This window comes from Saccopteryx bilineata, chromosome 3, assembly GCF_036850765.1.
Source record: "Saccopteryx bilineata isolate mSacBil1 chromosome 3, mSacBil1_pri_phased_curated, whole genome shotgun sequence".
In the NCBI taxonomy this organism is placed as follows: Eukaryota; Metazoa; Chordata; class Mammalia; order Chiroptera; family Emballonuridae; genus Saccopteryx; species Saccopteryx bilineata.
The window spans coordinates 234,703,829-234,728,521 of NC_089492.1; the positions used below are offsets into that span (position 1 = coordinate 234,703,829).

General features: G+C 38.5%; 1 protein-coding gene across 17 annotated transcripts in view; it reads right to left on the reverse strand.

The window, feature by feature from the left end:
• The window catches only part of SGIP1 (SH3GL interacting endocytic adaptor 1), a 223,899-nt gene that overhangs the window by 19,064 nt on the left and 180,142 nt on the right, over window positions 1-24,693 (reverse strand). For all 17 annotated transcript variants that reach the window (XM_066268940.1, XM_066268955.1, XM_066268954.1 and 14 more), the window contains one exon: window positions 9,012-9,123. In XM_066268940.1, the coding sequence (XP_066125037.1) occupies window positions 9,012-9,123 (112 nt within the window). The remainder of the gene's footprint in view (window positions 1-9,011; window positions 9,124-24,693) is intronic.

Consider the following 24,693-nt stretch of genomic DNA (forward strand, 5'->3'; position numbering starts at 1 on the left):
TTTTTTTCTCTGCCAACAGGCACAGTGGTGGAATTGAATTAACAACCGGTTCTCTGCCCTAGTGACCATTTTAGGTATAAGTAAATGGTATACTAAAAGGTAGTTTATTATTTCATACATTTAGTACTTAAACTAATTTAAGTAAAACAATAAAAGAGGTACACAAAATTAGATTATGTTATAAGAAAGAGTTTTAAAATAGTATTGCAAAAAATATTAAATAATACCTGACAAAAAACAATAAAAGTGTTATTTAAGATATTTCCATATTGCTTCTTGATCGACATCTTCACTTAGAATTATTTTTGCCTATGGATGGAATGAACATTACTAGCGGCACTTAGAATACACTATTGCACAGATGAATGTTAAAAAAAGAGTAAGGGATAGAAATTTGTGATTTCCACATTGGGCAGCTGCCCAGGCACCCACCTTAGAAAGAACCTTGATTACAAGTGCCATTTTAACAACCGGTTCACTGAACTCAACAAAAAATTAGGTACTGGTTCTGCTGAACTGGCACAAACTGGCTTAACCCCACCACTGAACAGGCACCATGTTAAGCTTTGTCATTAGAGGGCGCTAGAAAGACATTGTAGGAAGACAGATTTTCCTTTCTGGTTCCAGTGTGCTCGAGAGGCAGGTTTCTGTAGTATACAGGCTTATCTAGTGTCAGGGTCCTGCAGTGCATGTGGCAACCCCAATGCATAGGTGTTGCAGCCCATGTGGCTTTGCTAGTGTCTCATAGCACAGTAGCTTCCCTAGCATCTGACTCCTGTAGTGCATTTGGCTGGGCTGCCCCAGTGCCCAGATCCTGCAGTGCTAGGTGGGTTTTTCAGCTCCAGGTTTCTGTCATGTATGCACCTTCTCCACAGCTAACTTCTGCAGTGCCTGGTAGCTAGCAGTACCGACTGGCCACTACCTTCCTCTGGCATCCCGCTCAGTTAATTTCGTAGTGGAGTCACTTCCCCATGAACAGCTGGGAATCTGCTGGACTCTCCCTATGCTGTGGCTTGGACACTCTCAAAGAAGTAAGCTGGGGCAATCATGTGGCACATCTAATCTTGCTGGGGTCACTGTTCTTTGCAAGTTATTGCTTCATATCCAGTGTGTCCATAAAGTCATGGTGCACTTTTGACCGGTCACAAGAAAGCAACAAAACATGATAGCAATGTGAAATCTGCACCAAATAAAAGGAAAACTCTCCCAGTTTCATACATATTCAGTGCAGTATGATGTGGGCTCATGCACAGATTTTTTAGGGCTCCTTAGGTAGCTATCCCGTATAGCCTCTACAGACTCATCACTGACTGATGGCCTACCAGAACGGGGTTTCTCCACCAAACTGCCGGTTTCCTTCAACTACTTATCCCACCGAGTAATGTTATTCCTATGTGGTGGCACTTCATTATAAACGCACCGATATTCACGTTGCACTTTGGCCACGGATTTGAATTTAGCGAGCCACAGAACACACTGAACTTTCCTCTGTACCGTCCACATCTTGACTGTCAAGGCCATGGGCTGCTCTGCTGTATACACGGTGTTGTGTCATCATCTGCGCATGTGCACATGCTGCCACATCATCCTACAGAAACTGGGAGGGTTTTCCTTTTATTTGGTGCAGATTTCACATTTCTATCAACTTTTGTTGCTTTCCTGTGACCGGTCAAAAGTGCACCATGACTTTACGGACACACTGTATTTTGTCTATTTTCAAGTGGAAAGGTAAATCAGTCCCTGTTTCCCCACCTTGGACAGAAATAGAAATCTCAAAAGGATTATTCTTCGTGGGGAAAAAAAGTATACTTGTTTTATGACTTTCCCGTAGATCTGGTTAACTGACACTTGTAGCAGCTGTATAACTAAGTTCAAGAATGTACTTTCCAGGGAAACTGAGATTCATGCATGAAAATGTTGCTCATGTCTGAGTATAGAGAACTCTTCAATTTGCTGCCCTCTCCCCTTAGATACTATCATCTCTAACTCTGCACTGCTCTGAGTGGGAATTTCGGTTTCTGGGAGTCTGCACCTCCTTCTCCTCTGAAGACTATCGCCGAGGCTCCAGTTTGGGTGCCAAGTCTGCTGTCTTCCTTCTCTGTCTTTTAGATCCATAAACCTGGCTGATTTACTGGTGCTAAGCTGGTGCTGAGCCTGGACTTCCTCCCAAATTGAATCTACACTTGATATTTTACAATATGTGAACATGGAGAATATCATTTGACAAACCTAGAAGAAAATAGTAATTAGAACATTTGTTAAAATAGACTTCAGTCTGCACCATCACTCAGCATATTGCTGTTAGCAGTGGTGGCTCAGATGCTTTTTAAATGGTAGGGAAACTGCTCAGTTTCTTTCCCAAGTTGCTCAAAACGAGGTCTAAGTGGTGTTCTGGTGGGGGGATCAAGTTTCTCTTTGAAAGCAAGTCTGAAAAGGGAGGAGGTGGTCTTTCTTTTTTAAATTTTTAATTATTTATTTATTTATTTTTATTCATTTTAGAGAGGAGAGAGAGAGAGAGAGAGAGAGCACATGAGAGGGAGAAAGGAGGGAGGAGCAGGAAGCATCAACTCCCATATGTGCCTTGAGCAACCAAGCCTAGGATTTGGAACTGGTGATCTCAGCATTCCAGGTCAACTTTTACCCACTGTGCAACCACAGGTCAGGCCACAAGGGGTGGTATTTCTTTCTTTTTTTTTTCTTTTTTAAAATTTTTCTGAAGTGAGAATCTGAGAGGCAGAGAGACAGACTCCCACATGCACCTGGCTGGGATCCACCTGGCAAGCCCACTAAGGGGTGATGCTCTGCCCATCTGGGGCATTGCTCCATTGCAACTGGAGCTATTCTAGCACCTGAGGCGGAGGCCATGGAGCCATCCTCAGTGCCCAGGCCAACTTTGCTCCAGTAGAGCCTTGGCTGCAGGAGGGAAAGAGAGAGATAGAGAAAAAGGAGAGGGAGAATGGTGGAGAAGCAGATGGGCACCTCTCCTGTGTGCCCTGGCTAGAAATCGAACCTGGGACTTCTACATGCCAGGCTGATGCTCTACCACTGAGCCGGCCGGCCAGGGCTGGAGGTGGTATTTCTTAAGTCAGTAAACATTTATTGACTTCTGACTATGTAAGTTTTTTTTGAGTGGGGAGGCAATTAAAAATGAGCAAGAGAGCTTCTCCCTTCAAAGGGCTTACCAATGTTGGGTGAACTATTGATAAATAGCAGCAGCCAATACAAAGCAGTATAAGAAGCACCAAGGCTCTTCCCTCACATTACATTTCTTAAGTGCATCTCAAATGTCAGAGTCAGACTTTTTCTGATTTATTAATTCATCCAATGCTGAAGTTGATCTGCAATTTTCTATATAAAAATTAATATTTTCAAACTATATTTATTAAAAATAATCTTTGACCTTCATGATTGCTCCTGTCAGTATACAATATGACTACATTTCATGAGCCTGGATTATGGAAATCTAAAATTGTGCAATAGGAAAATATTAACAAATTTACTTTATAAATTTGTTTTTTGAAATTATGCAAATCCTGACAAAGGAAACATTTATCAAGAATGGCAAAAGTTCAAAGGCAACTGTCAAGTGACTTATAAACTGGGGTTTCCCACAGTCAGCACTATGTTAGCTGGCCAACAGGAACCCTGGTCCAGGAAATGTGTAAACTTGATTTATATAAGGTCATCAGAAATGCATCCCTCACAGAAAATGTGACTTCCATGTACTGTTTTGATAACTCAGCCCATGGTCTTCTTCTCAAGCAAAGATACCTCTGTGCACATGCAGCTCTCCTTCCTTACGATCCCCTTTCACTGGCTTAGGTACTAGGCAAACTCCTTTCTGTATTTTATCTCAGTTTAAAAGCAGGTCTTTCTGAAGCTTTCTTTAATATTCTCTCCATTCAGTCTTTCTTTTCCTTTTTTCTAGTTTCTGTAGACTTATGCACAGACTTTTTTTTTTTAACTGTTTTATAGTTTCTTGCACATACCGTACCTACTATTGTGAAGGCCAGTAGTGTGTCTTAGGTTCTGGGAAGGCAAAGGTACATAACACAAAACCCAGTGCAGAGTACATTTAACAAGAACATAGGGGGTTTATTCATTTTTCCAGGCATAATGTAATGCACTGGAATGAACAGTGAGAAACAGGACAAATGTTGTCCTTGCCCAAACCTCCAGTTTAAGCAAGGAGACCAACTTTTGAATAAATAACTGAAATATGATGATAAGGGAAGGACAGAATATAGCCAAGAAACCTAAGTTTTTCTAGGGGATTAGAGAATTGACCCCTAACACCAGGATTGTTCAAACAGGAGCTAATAATGGGCGATAACTTTTCCCAGCCAGCAGCAAAAGTCAAGGTGTTCTGTGCCTATGAGCTACTGAAAAAGACTCAGATGTCAGAATACCTATTACAGGTTTTCTGAATAACCAGGGAAAAGGTGTAACTATATTTGGATGGATTGTATATCATAGTATAAAATAAAGTAGTAAGCAGATTTATGTTTCCAGTGTGTGGTCTGAACACAAATGGGTAAGGCTTTGATGTAGGATCAGAGGCAACTATGGTTGAAGTTAAACCCACTTTCCTTTTGTGCATCATTCTCTATGTGGTGCTATGTTTGGCTTTATCCTCCTCCTTCCTTCCTCACCTCATGATCAAACTTTTGAACTTGAGTTGTTTCCTTGAAAGTGAATAATAACAAAGGAACAGCAATTAAAATGATTCACTGCCTGGAGATAAAATTAAATTTAGAAGAATGTCACTTCATGATCCGTTCATAAATTTTAGGTCTCATCATTTCAATGAAATATATTGTAACTCTTATCTACCAATATACAGTACATACTGCAAATATTTATGGCAGTATAATTAAAAACACTCAATATATGCAGTCCTCCACAAGTCAAAAGCTCAGTTCATATTGAAAGGCATAGGAGCCCTGCTGGTTGGCTCAGCAGTAGAGCATTGATCTGATTGATGTGAGGATGTCCTGGTCAGAGAACACGAGAGGCAAACATCTACTTCTCCCCCCTACCCTTTCTCTCTCTCTCTCTTTTTCTTCTCCTCCCACAGCCATAGTTTGATTGATTTGAGCACGTTGCCCCAGGCGCTAAGGATGGCTCTATGGAGTCTCCACCTTAGGTGCTAAAAATAGCTCAGTTGTGAGCATGGCCCCAGATGGGCAGAGCACTGGCCCCAGATGGGGATTGTCAAGGGTATCTGGGTTGGGGCACATGTGGTAGTCTGTCTCTGTATCTCCCTTACGCTCACTTAAAAGAAAAAAAAGAAAGAAAGGCATAGGAAAAGCACTAATATTAATTTGGTTCAGCTGCCAACAAAGGTTTCAATGGATGAACTGGGGAGTGGGAGCGGGAGAACACAAACATTCAGTCTATAGAACCCTGGTTTATCTCATGTAGTATATACAACTTAAAATCATGGTACTTGCTTGCTCTAACAGTTTAAACTCATACCTCTGTGTAAGGTAGCTTTTAAATTCTATTGATATGTGGATGTGGCAATAAACTTTCTGCTCTGAAGATGAAAAAGAAAGAATAAATGGTATAAACCAGAGTGCTATAGACTGGAACCTAATCCCCAGTGTGATAGTATTTGGAGGTGGGGCTTTTGGGAGGTGATTGGATCATGAGGGTAGGACCTTCATAAATGAGATTAGTGCCTTTAGGAAAGAAAGATACCCCACAGAGCTCCCTAGCCCTTTCCGTTATGTGAGGTTATATGGCAAAATGATGTCTATGAACCAGGAAGCCAGCTTTATCAGAAGCTTAATCTGCCAGTTCCTTGACCTTGGATTTCCCAGCCTCCAGAACTATGAGAAATACAGGGTGAGCAATAGTAAGTTTATAGTTGTGAGTATACAAAACACAGAGTTTATTCCTGTATTATTATTTAAGCATTGTATTATTTTCCATACAAACAAATGTAAACGTACTTTTGCCCCACTCTAAACTACCCAGTCTATAGTCTGTTATAGTAGCCTAGATGGACTAAGATACCACAGTCTACAGTGTTTGTTTCTTTATAATAATCTGGGTTTAGAATAAAACCTAGGCCCTGGCAGGTTGGCTCAGTGGTAGAGCATTGGTCTGGTGTGTGGATATCTTGGTTTGATTCCTGTTCAGGGCCCTCAGGAGAAGCAACCATTTGATTCTCTACCCCCTTCCTTTCTCTCTCTCTCTCTTTCTCTCTCTCTCTTCCCTCCCACAGCCATGGCTCAATTGGAGTGCATCGGCCCCAGGCAGTGAGGATGGCTCCATGGAGCCTCTGCCTCAGGCACTAAAAAATAGCTCAGTTGAGAGCATGGCCCCAGATGGGCAAAGCATCAGTCCTAGACAGGGATTGCCAGGTGGATCCCAGTTGGGCACATGCAGGAGTCTGTCTGTCTAGCTCTCCTCTTCTCACTTGGGAAAGAAGAAAAATAAAAGAATAAAACCTAGATATTTAAAAGGACATGGCAGTTAGGGAAGTTGTGATAGATGCCACAATTTGGGCAGGACACTTAAAAGTATAGTTACTAATTATATTCCTTTCCCAGCATAATATTGTTAGATTTAGACTTTTTTTTTTTCATTTTTCATTTTTCTGAAGCTGGAAACAGGGAGAGATAGTCAGACAGACTCCCGCATGCGCCCGACCGGGATCCACCCGGCACGCCCACCAGGGGCGACGCTCTGCCCACCAGGGGGCGATGCTCTGCCCATCCTGGGCATCGCCATGTTGCGACCAGAGCCACTCTAGCGCCTGGGGCAGAGGCCACAGAGCCATCCCCAGCGCCCGGGCCATCTTTGCTCCAATGGAGCCTTGGCTGCAGGAGGGGAAGAGAGAGACAGAGAGGAAAGCGCGGCGGAGGGGTGGAGAAGCAAATGGGCGCTTCTCCTGTGTGCCCTGGCCGGGAATCGAACCCAGGCCCTCCGCACACTAGGCCGATGCTCTACCGCTGAGCCAACCGGCCAGGGCTAGATTTAGACTTTTAAAAAACTAATGTTTCTCAAGTATAAAGAGAATTCATGATTAATCATACAGATTCCAACTTAAAAAACATGTGGAGGATGTGAGGGCGATCTGGCTGCGACATCTGTCACCCCATTGATCGCCAGGGTTGATTCGGCTGATCTGGCTGGCTAGGCGGGTGTTCCCTTCCTCCCTCACCGCTCCATGTGCGTCCCTCCCGAAGCTGCGCACTCGGTCGAAGAGGACGACCTTCCCCGCTAGAGGAGAGGACCGTTCTTCGGTCAAGGGTATACGAGTAGCTGCGCTCCCCTGCTAGAACCTCCAAACAAGTCTCAAAAAACATGTGGAAATCCAAGTTCTAATTATACTATACTTAATTATTACTGTTTAAAAACAATTTTAGGTCTGACCTGTGGTGGCGCAGTGGATCAAGCATCGACCTGGAACACTGAGGTCGCTGGTTCGAAACCCTAGGCTTGCTCGGTCAAGACACATATGGGAGTTGATGCTTCCTGCTCCTCCCCCCCCTCTTTCTATCTCTCTCTCTGTTTCTCTTCTCTAAAAAAATGAATAAATAAAAATAAATAAATAAAAATAAAGACTTAAAAAAAACAATTTTATAAAAGAACCTAGTGTTCTAAATGCACATTTAATTTTTTCTTGCCATTATTTTCATAGATACTAAGTTTTCTAAAGCCTTATGCTTGCAAGTAAAAAATAAAGAGAAATTATTCACACCTAGGTTTGTCCTTTTTGGGCCATCAAATTCAGATCTGAATCTACAAATGAAACTAGTTTGACTTAGGTATTTAGTTTAGTTTCTGTCTAGACCAGTGGTAGTCAACCTGGTCCCTACCGCCCACTAGTGGGCATTCCAGCTTTCATGGTGGGCAGTCATGGAGCAACCAAAGTATAAATAAAAGATAGATTTAACTATAGTAAGTTGTTTTATAAAGATTTATTTTGCCAAACAGTGAAAATTCGACATAAAGTACTTGGTAAGTAATTATTGTTATATGCTTTAACTTGCTGTAATTCTGCTTTATAAATTTTATAAAGTAAAGTTACTTCCCTACTTTATAAATCTCCATTACTTGGAACTGGTGGGCGGTTAGAAAATTTTACTACTAACAGAGTTACAAAATTGAGCGGTAGGTATAAAAAGGTTGACTACTTTTGGTCTAGACCAATAATCACCCTTAATTTTATGTATTTATTTCTTATTTTGTAGCTCATGAACCCCTTTGTGAAAGTGATAAATGTTGTAGATCCTCTCTCTGGACAAATGCTCATATGCATACACACATAAAATAAAAAATATAATTTCAGAAAATCCATAGTGTTCCTGAACCTTTTCCATTGGACCCCTTATATAGAGATAAAATTTAATTATATTACATATACATTCAGGTCAAGTCCCTTGTCAATACGCACTGATATAAGTGAAATTGGGTTTCTGGAAATAGATAGTAGTGCATTTTCCCTTAGAGGTTTTACTTTCCTGAGATTATAATTTGTTAGGTCATTTTTTTTCTTTTTTTTTTTTTTGGTCCAGTTTTTCTTTACTTAGTAAGGGTAACATATAAGTTGTCCTCTTACTTATCTGGGTGTTATGGGAAGTTTTTTCCACATTCTTATTCCAATGCACCATTGTTTTAGTTTATATGTAGGTGATTCCTGTCCAGGAATGACAAAGGCAATAAAAGATATGATCGGGACATTTACTTTTGTGAGATAATAACTTTTCTCACTGTTGACAGTTGAGTTAGGATTTTCTGTTACTTGTAATCTAAACTAAATCAGAGATTTCTGGGTAGTAAGATGTAGATTATTGAACCTTTTGGTACATTTTTTTTAAAAAGCAGTGAATTAATATTTCTAATTAAATTTTCTCTTCCATTCTAGGTATTCATTTATTAATGTTAGCTGGACTTCTTTTGGTTTTAGTACAAGAAACTAAGTAGTTGTATTTAGGGTATCCTCTGCTGATTAAGATAGAGTTTGGAGAATACAGTGGAGCAAGCCTCAGGCTTACTTGCTGGGATCTGCTCCTTTGAAATAGGCGTTGACTGTTTCTGTAAATGCTGCTGCAACAGGAAGGGTGTCCTGGGCCCCCATGGTCAGGGGGCTGGGTCCTCTGGAAGAACCTGCACAAAATGAAAATGTTTCATTAATATGGGCATAAAAGACATTTTAGTATATGTGGAACTGTACTAAAGGATTAAAGAATGAAACATACTACTGAAAAAGAATTAACATCCTAAGAACTATAACTCTATATATTTAACACAGAGCTCAAGCATTTTAAAAGAAATATTTGGCTGGTTTACAGACAAACACAGTTGAAATTAATGCAGTTATACATTTTACTACGGAAAAAAAATCCAAGCAGAAGAATAAAGTCCCAGTGGTTTCCAATGTTTTGCATAAAGCATAAAGCAGTATTTGCATGACAGCTTGTATAGCAGGTAGGTTGATAAAGAAAATTACTATCTTCCTATTTGAGCATTCACCCTATACAATTGCCCATAAAACTTTTAGCATTTCTTCATGTTAAAGAGGCAAACAGCCATTGAGTAGCATGTTACACTTTGCCCTTTTCTGGATTATTTCCCAATTACCTTCATATCAAGTAGGCTCAAGATTACATGTCTGAAAAATGCACAACTAAAATGTACACAGTGACTTAGCACAAAGACAGAAAGGCATCAACTCACACTATTAAGAATAACAGCAGTGCTCATGTTTATTGAACACCTGTTACATATTGAGCACTGCACTGGATCCCTCACAAGAATGATATTCAACCCCACATCAGCCCTGCGGGATAAGCATTATTATTCCTATTTTATAGAAGAGAGAACTGAAGCTCAAAGAGGTAAGTAACTTGCCCAACACAACCAAGTTAGGTAAGTGGCAAAACTAAAATTCAAACTTAGATTTGCCACCCTATAAAATTCACATTTTTCTTATTATATCACATAGTTTGTTTAAATGAAGCATTTTCTTGTATGGTTTTGCTATAACTTGAGGTTTTCAAAAGGAACAAAGGTTTTGAACTGTTATCTTTGATATTAATTGCTAGGCATAGTACTGAACAGTAAAATTTTAGTAACTACAAAGTATTTAATTATGTCCCACGCTACTGTGTCTGTTCCTGTCAAACAAACACATTTACTCGAACCCACCGATCATGAACTATATGTTATGCTTTTCTCCTTTCATCTTCAGTAACTCGGTCACTTCTCTCCTGTTCTCTGGCTATGAATAATCTACCGTTGTATATTTCTCTCCTCAATAAAGTTTTTCTTGATAATTCTAGTTCATGTCAGTCTCTTCTTTTTCTGTCTTCTCTTGGCTTTAATATCTAGTACTTGGTAATTGATCATAACAAACATTTGCTTACTGTCTGCTATGTATCAGGTGTGACAGTGCTCAGGATTCAAAGAGAAATTAGAGAGAATCCTTGTCCTTCTGGCACTGCAGTTCAATGTGCTAACATCTCAGCAGCATTAACATCAGCAGCATTCCCTACCAGCATTCCCTCCATCGCCATTACTTGCTGCATACTGACTATGTGTTTTACATATACTATCTACGTAAACATTTGAAGGAAGCATTATCTTCATTTCGTAGTTGATAGAGCCAAGGCTCAGAGTTTATACAATTTGTTCAGTCTTGCACAGTTGGTATATAGAATATTTAAGAATGGTACTCAGAAAATTATAAGTTCAAAGTAGGCTCTGGGGCTATATTATTTTGCTGCCTTAGTAGGGAATTACAACACATTTGAGGGCAAGTAAACAATTGAAGTACCAATAATGAGTCTTACGATGGATGTCTAAGTTTTTGCTGCCTATAAGACTGTAAACATTTAGAAAGAAGATACAATGACATGAGCTTTTTTTGTGAGACCTTCATAGTCCCCCAAACAGAGCCAGAATCACATTGACCTTTTATTAAATAAATTACCTATTGTTGGATTTCAGAAAGGTAAAGTTTATGCACATCTATAAATATAGAAGGCATTTAGACTAAACAGAGGTCATTATTTATAATAGTGTTGCTCAGTTTATTTGTTTACTCATTAGTTCAAATATTTGTTGAATGAATAAAAATACCTTCCTGAAATAGAATGGTTACAGTAACTGTTGGTTAAAACTTGGCAAGGGGGCTGGATTCTCACCATTGTATCAAGATCATAGCCACCATATTATTGGAACTTGGAGTTTTGTGAGGGGATAGATCTTTAATCAAATTATTAGAGCAATTTGATAAAAACTTTAGGAATGGTATGAGCAAAGCTCTATGAAAGCACTTCATGTGTAGCTAGGTCCAGGAAGTTTTCATTGAGAAGGTGATAAGGTAGCTGAGGTTTGAGGATGACTGGGTTCTCAAGATGGGAGAAGAAAGATGGTCCAGCAGGTACATAGGTATACCATGTGTTTGCTGAGTTCACATGACATTTTAAGAAACCACAGGAAGTGTTACATTATTATTATTATTGTGTGTGTGTGTGTGTGTGTGTGTATATATATATATATATATGAATGTGGTTGGTATCAAAGGGAGAGACAGAAAAAGATGCTTGGGGAGTTAGAAATTAGGTCATAAAGAGGTTTGTGTAAATACTTAGGAAAATTTGTCTTTTTTAATGTTTTTTTCTTTCTTTTTTTTTTTTTTTTTGAAGTTGGAAACGGGGAGAGACAGTCAGACAGACTCCCGCATGCGCCCGACCGGGATCCACCCGGCACGCCCACCAGGGGCGACGCTCTGCCCACCAGGGGGCGATGCTCTGCCCCTCCGGGGCGTCGCTCTGCCGCGACCAGAGCCACTCTAGCGCCTGGGGCAGAGGCCAAGGAGCCACCCCCAGCACCCGGGCCATCCCCGCCCCAATGGAGTCCTGGCTGCGGGAAGGGAAGAGAGACAGAGAGGAAGGAGGGGGTGGGGGTGGAGAAGCAAATGGGCGCCTCTCCTATGTGCCCTGGCCAGGAATCGAACCCGGGTCCCCCACATGCCAGGCCGACGCTCCACCGCTGAGCCAACTGGCCAGGGCCAATTTGTCTTTATTTTACAAGTGACTTATAGGCATTAAAATCATAGTTATGTTTTTGCCTGACCAGGTGGTGGTGCAGTGGATAGAGCATTGGACTGGGACATGGAGGACCCAGGTTTAAAACCCCTGAGGGTGCTGGCTTGAGTGCAGGGTCACTGGCTTGAGTGTGGGATCATAGACATGACCCCATGGTCACTGCCTTGAGCCAAAGTCACTGGCTCAAGGTTGCTGGCTGAGCAAGGGGTCACCCGCTTTGCTGTAGCCCCCAGTCAAGGCACATATGAAAAAGCAATCAATGAACAACTAAGGAGACAAAGGAGCTGCAGTGAAGAATTAATGCTTCCCATCTCCCTTCCTGTCTGTCTGTCCCTATCTGTCCCTCTCTCTGTCTCTCTCTCTGTTTCTGTCACACAAATAAATCATAGTTAAGTTTTGATAATTTAATACAAACCTATGGATGCTTTTCAGAGCAGAATGCACATAGACACAGCATTTATATAATTTGAAACAGAATTATAAAAATCTTAAAGTCCTTGGAGGTCCTGGAACTGAAGTTAAGAATATTGTCTATAGAAGATGGGAGGGCTTTGAAGTATTTGAAATAAGGCAGTTACAAGAGGGCTTGAGTTTAGATTACTCCAGACATAGTGTGGTGGATAATTTAGTGAGGAAGACAATAATGTAGGTGTGATGACCTCTTAGAAAAAAAAAAAAAGATAAAAAATGGTGAGAAATGCAGTTATTTAGTAAATAAAGAGAATGTCATGCATCATATTTTTCAGGTCTGCAAAGCATTTACTAGTCCTCTATAATATTCTTGTGAATAAAATAGTGAAATTGACTAGATAATAATAAACTAATCAAGTGATTTGAGAATTAGATGAATCATAATATCCAGTGATCATGAGTCAGTGGTTTTATGTCCATTGGAAAGAAAGTCTCTAGTGGATTATCTCAGAGATCTTAGTTTGGGTTCTTCAGTGCTTTGGGTAAAACTAAAAAATATGGACAAAATGGTACATTGTAGTGGTTCACAGTGTGGAATTTGGCATCAGACATACCTGGGATTGATCTTATCTCTGAGCCTTGTTATCTATGTGATCTTTGACAGGATGATGAAATAATACCCACTTTGTGGGCCTGTTCTAAGGATAAAATGAGGTAAAGCAGTTAGCACAGGGCTTGGTCCATAGTAAGCATTTAATGACTAGCTATTTTATGATTATTATCACAATTTAAGATACTACAGAAATTATCTTAAATAATAAGAGACTCATTGAAAAGCCTCAAAATTATCTCATACTTTTGCAATACTGAGCTGGAATTGACAAGAAAAATATCGGCAAAAACAAATGTGGAATTTTTATATATCAGATTAACTTTGGGTGATGGGTATATAGCACAATTCCCTATACCGATGATGTGCAAATATTTTCTCTAAATCTATGTACTCTGGTTGACCAATGTCACCCTGTTAAATTTAATTGTCTAAATAAAAAAAATCATGATAAAAATGATTAAACTTGTATCAAACAATTGTTGTTTAGGAAAAAATGGTTTGGTGGAAGAACATGTGAGAAAATATTTGGGGGTTTAGTTGATAATCAACTTTTTATTGTGGGTTTCAAACAATTTGCGTATTGGGTTATACCAGTGGGTATGTAACAGACAGATCACTGGAAGTGATGATTTTACTGTTTTATGTTTGTGTGCTTTGTTTTAAAGCTCATCAGATAGCAATTAGAATAGTTATCCACAACTAAAGATCCAGCTTTTCAGTGTAATAAAGTATAAGACCATTTGCATTGTTGGTCTGAATGTTTGTGTGCCCCCAAATTTCATATGTTGAAAACCTAATGCCCATGGAGATGATATTAGAAGGCAGGGTCTTTAGGAGGGCATTGGGTCATGAGGGCAGAGCCCTCCTAAATGGGATTAGTGTTTTTATAAAAGAGGCCCCAGAGAGCTAGCTTTTCCTTTCAGTTAGTAAGCAGTAAGAACAGAATTAGGATTCAAGTTCTAAATAAGACCCCGATTCTGGATCCCACACTCTTGCCTACTCTAGGACAATAGCATCAGAGCAAAATTATGTTAACATCTGATGGCACATTTGAAATAGCCCAGAAGGATGAGTTGCTGCCATCAGCTTGTGGAGTTCTGACAAAATAGCATCCCCAGGGTCTTGGAAAGCAATCGGCATGCACACTTAGGGAGTCCTGAGAAATGGAAAAAGGTACACACAGTCACCAGTGTGCGAGAATATTTTCTGAAAGGCAGTTTTCTGTGACTTGCATTACCAAGCAATATCTCTCTCACACACACCCCTCTACACACACATACCTTAAGGCTAAGAAGTAGTTCCTAATAATAGTGTGAAATCTTTAAAAGAAAAGGTTCTTAATTTATGAAAGCATTTCTTGATTAATCACTTGAAATATGAATATGGGTATGGAGTATAGACTGTATATAAAATGTTAAAGGAAACAGGAAGGGAAAGGGAAAAAGATTTTAAAAGAGAAGAAAAAGATAATAAAAAAGGAGAAAAAGAAGCAAAATAGTCAGGTACAGAAATGGAGTAAAAGTTTACAAATAAATAAATGTTTGTGTATTGAGTTAATCTTTATAGAAAACTGCTTGGCAGTGTGTACAATGAACGTTTAAAAGTTTCATAATTTTAGCCTATAATTCCAATTTTAAAAATCTCATCTAAGAAAATATCCTAAGGCCAAAGAATAATGTGCAAAGATGTTCCTTGCATATGGGACAACTTAAGGCAATTTAGATATCTAATAATTGAAGTGAAATAAATCATGATTTATGACAGAATGAAAAGTGGTGCTGATATTTAGATGTTTTCAGTAATTAACAATAAAGCTAAAAACAATCACATATTACATTTTCCTATTAGGTTGGATAAAGTGACATAACTGTTGATAAGGGCATGGAATATTGTTAATCATAATGCTGGTGTAAACATTCTGGAGGGACATTTGGTAATAAGTCGTAATATTTAAAATGTGCTTATGCCCTTTAACATACAATTCTGTTTTTAACGATTTATCTCTAAGGCAAATTCAGACACACACATGAGGATATAGGTTTAAGGCTGATCATTGTACCATAAGAGCAAAAGTAAATAAATAAATAAACGGTAGAAACCTCAGTATCCATTAATAAAAGATAGGTACATTTATATAATACTATGGGACCATTTACATGATTATAAAGATATAGATGTATATATGCATGAACACTGCATATAGTAAAGTTAAATGGCTACTATTGACTGACAGTGATAGAACAGACTATATACCATTTGCATAAAAGTGTATATAACCTATTTCTTTGATTATAAGAATCACACATTTGAAAACATTTTAGCATTTCTGAAATTGAGATGCGTCTTGTGATCAATGTAAAAGAAACTTGGCAGCTGCTAACAGAGCATGCTTTACTGTTGGCTTTGCTTCTACTTGTAGGAATGTAACAATGATTAGAGTTACCAGCTCATCTCATGGTCTCCTCAGCTGAGTTACTTGAATTGATAGCCTGTCATGTGATAGTATTTTAACTTACATTTGAACCCATACTTCCCCCACAATGTTTCTTTTTTTAAGATTCCATCTGGTGCAGTAATTAAGTAAGAAGTTATTTATACATAGAAGATAAACTGTCACCTGCAACATCAGGCAGAAGAAACTGCCACATTCTTTGCAATCTAAACCACAAAAATTTGAAAGATGAGACAATTAAGTTATGACTGAATTATGCATCACATAAGAATATATAACTCAGGTGCTAAAATTGTATCTGTCAAAAATTTCTAAGTGACTTTCAAGATTAAACTCTCAACATCAAAGAGAATAAAGAGTTCATGATTATGAATATGCAGAACAAAAAGCATCAAGTCACTGTGATATTAAACTTATCCGTAACTGCTGATGGGCAGAAGTAATTAAGATGTATCTTTAATTCCGAATACAGATTGTGATTCAATTTCTGATGGTTATACTGAAGACAGTGGTGTGCATTTTGTCTGCTGTTGTTGACTAGAAAAATACTTTCTACATTTAATAAAGTTTATTTGCACCTGAAAAGTTGTTATTAAACCAATGAAACATTCCAATGCATGGCTTCTTATATTCAAATAAATGCAGAGAGAGAGAGAGAGAGAGAGAGAGAGAGAGAGAAGACAGATTTTCTTTTAATTCTAATTAGTAGAATTTTCTACTACTCTCTCAGCACTGTGCTTTCAGTGTTGTATTTACTTTTTATTTTAAGTTCTAGGATCTTATTCCTCCAGCTTTATTGAGTGATAATTGAAAAATAAAATTGTAAGCTATTTAAAGTGTGTATCATGATGATTTGATTTACATACACATTGTGAAAAAATTTCTTCCATTTAGTTAACACATCCATCACCTCAAGTATTTTTTTTTGTGAGAACGTTTAAGTTCTGCTCTCTTAGCAAATCTCAATTGTGCAGTACAGTGTTGTCAACTATTGTCACCAGGTTTTACATTAGCTCTTCAGACCTTGTTCATCTTATAGTTGAATGTCTAGCCTTTTACCAATGTCTCAATATTTCCCCACTTCCTTCAGCCCTTGGTAGTCACTATTCTATTCACTGTTTCTATAAAGATAATTTTTTTTAGGCTCCACATATATATAAGTGATACCATACAGTACCTGTCTTTCTCTGCCTGGCTAATGTCACTTAGCATAATGCCCTCAAGATCCATCCATATTATTGCAAATGACAGTATTTACTTCTTTCTCTGTATTTACTCTTTTACCTATGCTTTCCTTTAGTGTTTGACTTTTTAAAAGTAATGTGCTTAACTCAATGTCATAATTAGGATAAAGCAAAGTATGGGCTATTTTTAAACATGTCTTAATGGCATGGGGGACATTATCATGTGTTAAAATAAAATAATGCATAATTCTATGCTGTATAAACATATAAACCACACCCGCCCACACACAGTCACATACATATGAAAAATCTTAGAAATGAAATACACCAAAATGATAGCAGTAGTTATTAATGATTATTAAATTATAGATTGTTTCATTTTCTTTAAACTTTTCTGTTTTTCTAAATTTTCTATAATGAGCATGCATTATTCATTGGTATTGTGACAAAAATATTATAATTAGAAACTTCTCCTTTATTTCTTAAATGGTCCCTGCTTTTATAGCTAAAAAGTAAATATTGGCAATTTTGAGCAGTGCCAGAAGAATTTCCCTTGGGGGCTGAAATTTATGAATGGAGAGGCATAAAGAATGCCATCTGTAGTAGTCTGACTGCCTGAAAACTTACTATTTGAACTGCCAGTGTCATGGGCAATGGGCTTTGAGCAGAGTCCAAAAAGGCAAAAATCTAAAGAAAGGAATAATCAACATTAAGAACTCATTCTTCTTCCTGGACTCACCCTCTCCAATAATAATTGCAACTCTTGAAAGTCACCAAAACATCCTTTAAAAAATGAACATCATCCTTGTTTCTTGTGACACTTCTCCCAAACAACCTTTTATGGTTTTCTCAGAGGCACATTTCAAGATTCTAAATCAGATCTTAGGGGAAGCCATGCTGTAATTCCTCTGAATATAAAACCAAGAAACAAAATTGTAAATGGCACACCATGTTTGTGTGAATGCATGCCAGCAGGAAATCAAGCTCCAAGGCCATAAACCCCAGTGTCCTGGTGACTTAGCACAGCAGAGCTCGTGGAGGAGGAAAAGTTTATGTAGACCTGCCTGCTGAAAGTCCTTCCTCTGGCAGAAATTATTACCACATGCATGTTACAAAATAAAGACACGAAAGTATTAAAATCTTAAGGGCAATGACTTATTTTAATACCTTATCTTAAATGCCATGTGTTGATGACTCCAAACCAATCTTTGCTTTAATAAATAAAACAATGACTATAAAATTCTTAGCACATAATAAGATTTCATTAATTATAGTTATTATTTTATGCAATGATCACATTTGTGTAGTATTTTATAGTTTATAAAGGCCTTTCACAAGAAACTACTAAAATCTGTTGGGGATATATATGGTATTGATTAAATCATTCATTTCTTACACATTAAAAGGGGTGAGAAATGAGAGATTCTCCTGAGTCTTGATATCACCTGTTTGAATTATTTCTTCATTTATTATGTCATTTCTCTTTTCTGAAGGGGAAGTCAGAATCAAGAGTACATGGGTGTGCAGGCGTAATCTGTGGACAGGTCTTCTTAGAAGACACATAATAAACAGCTATTGTGTGAGAAAAGCTAACAAACACACAAAGGTAAAGCAGTTGCCCCAAGCGAATCTTGGCTTCTCCATTCATTTCTCAGGAAGTTTAAAAATACTTGTCAAATCTGCTGAAATGTCATGATTTACAAATCCTTTAATAAAAGCGTTGTTAACATTTTCTTCCACATCTCCCATCAGCATTAACACATTTCTCAGGAGTGTATCACCAGGCAGATCATTAGTCTCAACAAATCAGCTTTAATGATAGGTTCTGGTGAAGGCACAAGGGGGTTGTACAGCAGGAGGAGGCATTCTGATTCCAGATCGTTCTCCTGCGCCATAAGCCACGGAGAAAAGATTGCTTGGTGTCCTTGATGGTTAGCAGGGAGGCCGTTTAGCAATTCACAGTAGATCAAGGTGCTAGATGTTTTATGTGGAAGATTAGAATGCTACAACCCAACCTTCTTCAAAGCAGGCAAAAGCAAAGTAAAATACAGCCATGTTACTAGCAAGGGATGTGTGAAGTTGGACAATACTGGTCATAGCTGGTTATTATTGGGCACTTTGCATGCACTGACATCAGTACTTAATTTTTTTTGGGGGGGGGGAGATGAGGAGGGAGGCATAGACTCTTGCATGAGCTCCAGCTGGGATCCACCCAGCAAGCCCACTAGGGGGTGATGCTCTGCCCATCAGGGGCCCTTGCTACATTGCAACTGGAGCCATTTTTTAGCACCTGAGGCAGAGGCCATGAAGCCATCCTCAGCGCCTGGGGCCAACTCACTCTAATAGAGCCTTGGCTGCAGGAGGGGAGGAGAAGAGAGAGAGAGAGAGAGAGAGAGAGAGAGAGAGAGAGAGAGGAAGAGAGAGAGAAGCCAGAGGGGAAGGATGGAGAAGCAGATGGATACTTCTCCTGTGTGCCTTGACCATGAATTGAACCTGAGACATTCAAACACCGGGCTGATGCTCTGCCGCTGAGCCAACTGGCCAGGGCCAATACTTAACTATTTATCCTTGGCTACAACCCTGGGAAATAGGTGCCACCACTATTCCAATGTCCAGAGAAAAAAAACAGACTTAAATAAGTTACCTAAAGTCAAACATTGTGCTGAGGCTATAATTCAGGTGCGGAAGGCTAATTCCAGAGCCAATGTATGCGCGCGCGCGCACACACACACACACACACACACACACACACACTCCACCCACTTCTATACATATATATTCTGTATCCTTTTCTCTATATTTATATGTGTGTATGTGTATCTGTGTGTGTGTATTGAGGGTAAACTGATATAAATTAATTGGTGACTCTTTACTGCTAATATCTAGGATAATACTCAATATATCTTTAGGTTAATATTTACATATTACATAACTAATTATATTAGGACTCTTACATAGCAGCAGTTTAAATTTCTTCAAAACACACTCTGGGTAGGTTTAAATGTCACTTGCATTTCTTTCTAAAGCTATCCTTAATTTCCAGGACAAGTTAGGTCCCTTAGCTGAGCACCTCCAAAGCACAGTATTTTCTGAATTATAACGTTCTCTACAAATTATTGTAACTACTTGTTTAAGTCTGGCTTCCTTGCTCCATGAAGACAGAAGTATATTTTTCTGGTTCATAGTACCATGCACATAGTAGGCATTCAATAAATACTTGCCGATTAAGTGAATACAGTCATAACAATATCTGTCTTTATAGCAATGTTATCACAATCTTATTCTACATATTTGCTAATTGTTTTCTTTTTATCAGATACCTACCAAATGCAGAATTAGTAAAAGCCTTATCACTTTGTAGAAATTAATGGAAAATTAATTTAATAGAAATTAATGCAAAACCTTATGATTTTGCTATACAGCCATCATAATCAATTTTGTATATATAAATACACATGAGCATGTGAAGACAGTCCTGACTCCTGCCAAAGCATACTAACTATGAATACGGCTAGGCATATACATATTGAAACTACATGAGGAATAGTATTTCAAGTTGAAATTTATAATCTCATTAATGGACAACTAATTCCTTTAGAACATAGATTATATCTCTAGCAGTTTTCAGCAGGCATAGGTAGGTAATTTTAAATTTTTCTCAAGACCTACCACTATAGGAAAAAAGAAAAATAAAGTATCCTATAAAAACAATAGTTTATTCATAAGTAAAGAAAAACAAAATTATTACTCAATTATTTTCAAGAACTTACATAAAACATTACTTTTTATTTGATGTACACACAAATACTAAAAATTCCTTCAGTATCCTATTATATTCAGTTTCCAATATTTATGTTTGTATGCCAGGAAGGAAGAAGAAGAAGAAGAAAGAAATAAAAGATTGCAAGATGAAGGAGAAGGACATGCACCTCAGACAGGATGAAAGGCTTTGATGGGCAGCACTTCAGGGAAAAAAAGCAGCGCATTAACTTGTATTTGCAGTAATAGTTGGTATTTTTCTTCCAAGCTTGAGGTTTGCAATTTCCCTATTTAATACTTAGGTTAACAGTCATACTTGGAGTGCAGCTGGGTCAGCCAGTTACACATTTCCTCCAGCACGGACAACTGAGAGTCAACAGATCAGCAAAAGATATCTTTATATATATATTTAAATTTACTTTTAACAATATTTAATATATTCTACAAAGCATATCTGTTGAATATCATGCATTCAAAATTAATCACTAATACTTGTATGGTTTTTTAAAGAAAAAAATACAATGGAACAAGTTCCAAGTTCCAATGCATTTTCCCCCCAATATGACTCCTGAATGTAGGCATGCCCAGAGGTTAGACCCTCACCTCTCTGGATTTAGCCCTTGTCTTGAAGCAAATGACTATCAAATTTCCAGTCTGTTTACTCCTAGATTCATGATTCATGTGCAGGACCTCAAAGCTGAGAGGTCTCAAAAGTGAGTTTGTTTTTTTCCTGACCAAATCTAACACTACCCTAGATTCCCTTTTCCTGGTTGACAGCAGCAGCCCTCTCCCTATGTATCAGGCTGGAAGCTTTTGCTCCTTCCCACATCTTAGTAGATGTCAAATGTTTCTACCTCAATGGTGTTTTTCAACTCTCTGGATGAAAACAGGTATTGTCAGTCCCTTACAACTTCTCTCAGACTGCTTTAGTACCTCTCCAGATTTCTCCCTGCTTCTAATCCTAAAAATCAAAGATGATCATACTATTTCCTTTTTCAAAAAATTCCCAAAATTCCACCTTGCACAGAGATTAAAACCCAAATTCCTTCTCTCAGTATTTAAAGCTGTTTAGAATATAATCTTTACTTACCTTTTAAGATCATCTTTTAAAACCGTTCCTTACCTCTCCCAGTGTTTACCTCCCTGTGTAAAACCTAGATATCATTCATCCTAGTGCCTTTGTGTAAGTCATTTATTCAAATTGGAACACGCTTAGCTGGCTGAAGTCCTCTGGGCCCCTTAATGTCAGCCAGTTCAGGTCCCTGTGCCTCCTCAAGTTATTCTAGATTCTTTCCAGTTAAAAATCTATTCTCCATATTTTTCCAGCACATTTTCAAAATTCTATTAAGGCATTCATTACACCGGGTCTTTGATAGGAAATGCCTATCTCCCTCTATCTCCTGTGAATTTCTAGAAGGCAGTAGCCATACCATTTCCCTTCCCTAATTCCGACACAGGGACTTTCAGCTAAGAACTCATGGAATGCTGTAAATCACTGAATAAAGAAAGAAAGCAGTGACTATTCTCTAAATTTTCTATTCTATTCATAATGACCCTTGTTCCCTTTTCCAGTTTGAGGGAATTATTTAACCTATATTTTGAAATAGTCTGCACATAGTGACCCTTCTTTTCAGGGCTTAGGGCTCTGTGCTGTTCTTGTTAGTTCCTCACTTAGTAGCTCCAGTCAGATGAGAAATCCTGTTTTGCAATAGAGTCATATGAACTCGGGCAATGTGACTCAAACTCAAGGTTTATCTCCTTTGCCTGGGAGCAAAAGGCTTCAATCTTGAGCAAAGCAAAGGCTGTTTAACATTTATATATTTTAAAGTTATTGAGTTATGTTCTTTTTCTTTTGCATGAGGGACACATTAAAAAACAACTGTGAGCCCTGGCTGGTGGCTCAGTGGATAGAGCGTTGACCTGGTATATGAATGTCATGGGTTCTAACCCCGGTCAGGGCACACAGGAGAAGTGACTATCTGCTTTTCTCTCCCTTCCTTTCCCCCTTCTCTTCCTCTTCCCCTCCTGTGCCCAGTGGCTCGACTGGTTCGAACATGGCCCCTGGTGCTAAGGATAGCTCTGTTGGAGCCCATCAGCCTCACACATCAAAAACAGCTTAGTACCCAAGCACCGGCCCCAGGGATTACCAGGTGGATCCTGGTTAGTGGGCACCCAGGAGTCTGCCTCACTACTTGCCCTCCTTTCATCTAAAAACAAAACAAAAACTGTGTGTTTTAGACTGTTATGGCCATAAGATGAAGAAAATATATCATCAGTGAGTCTGATGGAGATACAAGAAGAAGCTCCTGGGTTTAATCAATACCAGAGCCTCAAGAAGTCACTTCAGAGATCAGGAAGATACCAGAAATAAGAAACAAATGCATCTTGGATGCAGTACCTTCTTGGTCTCTTTCCTTAACTCTTCTCTTTCAGTTTGAGGTTTTTTTTGTGTGTATGTGTAAGTGTTTTTTGTGATAGAGACAGAGAGACAGAGAGAGGGGCAGATAGGGACAGACAGACAGACAGGAAGAAAGAGAGATGAGAAGCATCAATTCTTCATTGTGGCTCCTTAGTTGTTCATTGATTGCTTTCTCATATGTGCCTTGACTGGGGGCTACGGAAGATCAAGTGACCCCTTGCTCAAGCCAGAGACCTTGGGCTCAAGCTGGTGAGCCTTGCTCCAACCAGATGGGCCCACGCTGAAGCTGGCGACCTGAGGGCTTTGAACCTGGGTGTTCTGCGTCCCAGTCCGATGCTCTATCCGCTGCACTACTGCCTGACCAGTCTCTTTCAGTTTGAATGTGATCTCAAAGTATGAATAGTAAAATCCTTTCAGAACTATCAAGCTGTGAATAGATATGAAGGAACCTTAAATGCATATTACTAAGTAAAAGAAGCCAATCTGAAAAAGCTGCATACGATATGATTCAAACTGTATGACATTCTGGAAAAGAAAACTATGGAGCCAGTAAAAAGATCAGTGCTTGGCAGGAATTGGAAGTGGTGAGGTATAAAGAGATGGAGCACAGAGGATTTTTAGGGCAGTGAAAGTACTCTGTATGAAACCGTAATGATTGATATATGTCATTATGCATTTAATCTCCAAACCCATAGAATGTACAACACAAAGAGTGAACCCTAATTGAACTACGGACTTTGGTTGATAGTGATGCATCAGTGTGGGTTCATCAATTGTAATAAATGTACCACTCTGGTATGGGATGTTGATAATGGAAGAGTTAAGCGTGTGTGGAGGCAGAGGGTTATAGGGGAAATCTCTGTACTCTCCTCTGAATTATACTGTGAACCTCAAATTACTCTAAAACAGTGATTTTTAACTGGTGTGCTGTGGCACACTTGGTGTGGCATAAGAATATTTATTTATTTTATAACACTTGGCACAAGAAGTTTTAAAACATGCAATACCTGCCTATTTAGACAGAGCCACTCTTTTCCCTTAGATTGTCTAATAAAATATGGCAACAGCCAACTCAACCATAGCTGTCTGGTAAGAATGAATTAAAATTATACTTATACGTATTTATTTTTCAGATTGGCAAAAAATGCATCTTTTGGTGTGCCTCAGGATTTTACTAATTTATGTGTGCCATAAGATAAAAACAGTTGAAAATTGCTGCTCTAAAAACATAATGTCTTAATAAAAATGAAACAGAAACAAACCTTTCATATTGTATACTATGTTAATAAACAAAAAAAATCTATCTTATTTGATTTTCCTAATGATCTTACCAGGTGGTTATTACATCTTTCACTTTAAAGATTATAAAACAGAGAAATACTCAGAGACATTCAAGTGTCAAGATCATATGGTTATCGAGTGGCACTGACAGATCTGAATATTATCGTGGTTAAGATAATTTATTTTATCCTATAACACTAACTCCCCATAAACTGATTTACCCACTGATGAGCTGTGCTATCTTGAAAAAAATTGCCTAAATTCTCAGAGCCTCTGTTTACACATCTGTACAATGTGAATGATAACAGTGCCCACTTCATTCAGTTGTAGATTATATGAGCTTGTGGATATGAAGTAAATCACACAGGATGTGGTTCATGGTAAGAGCTCATCAGTGATACTGCTCCAGCAGTGTTAGTATTAGCAGCAACACCCCTGATAGGCTGAATCCAAATCAAATGATCCAGTTACCTTGCTTGGTGATTCAGGATAAAAGCTACCATTCA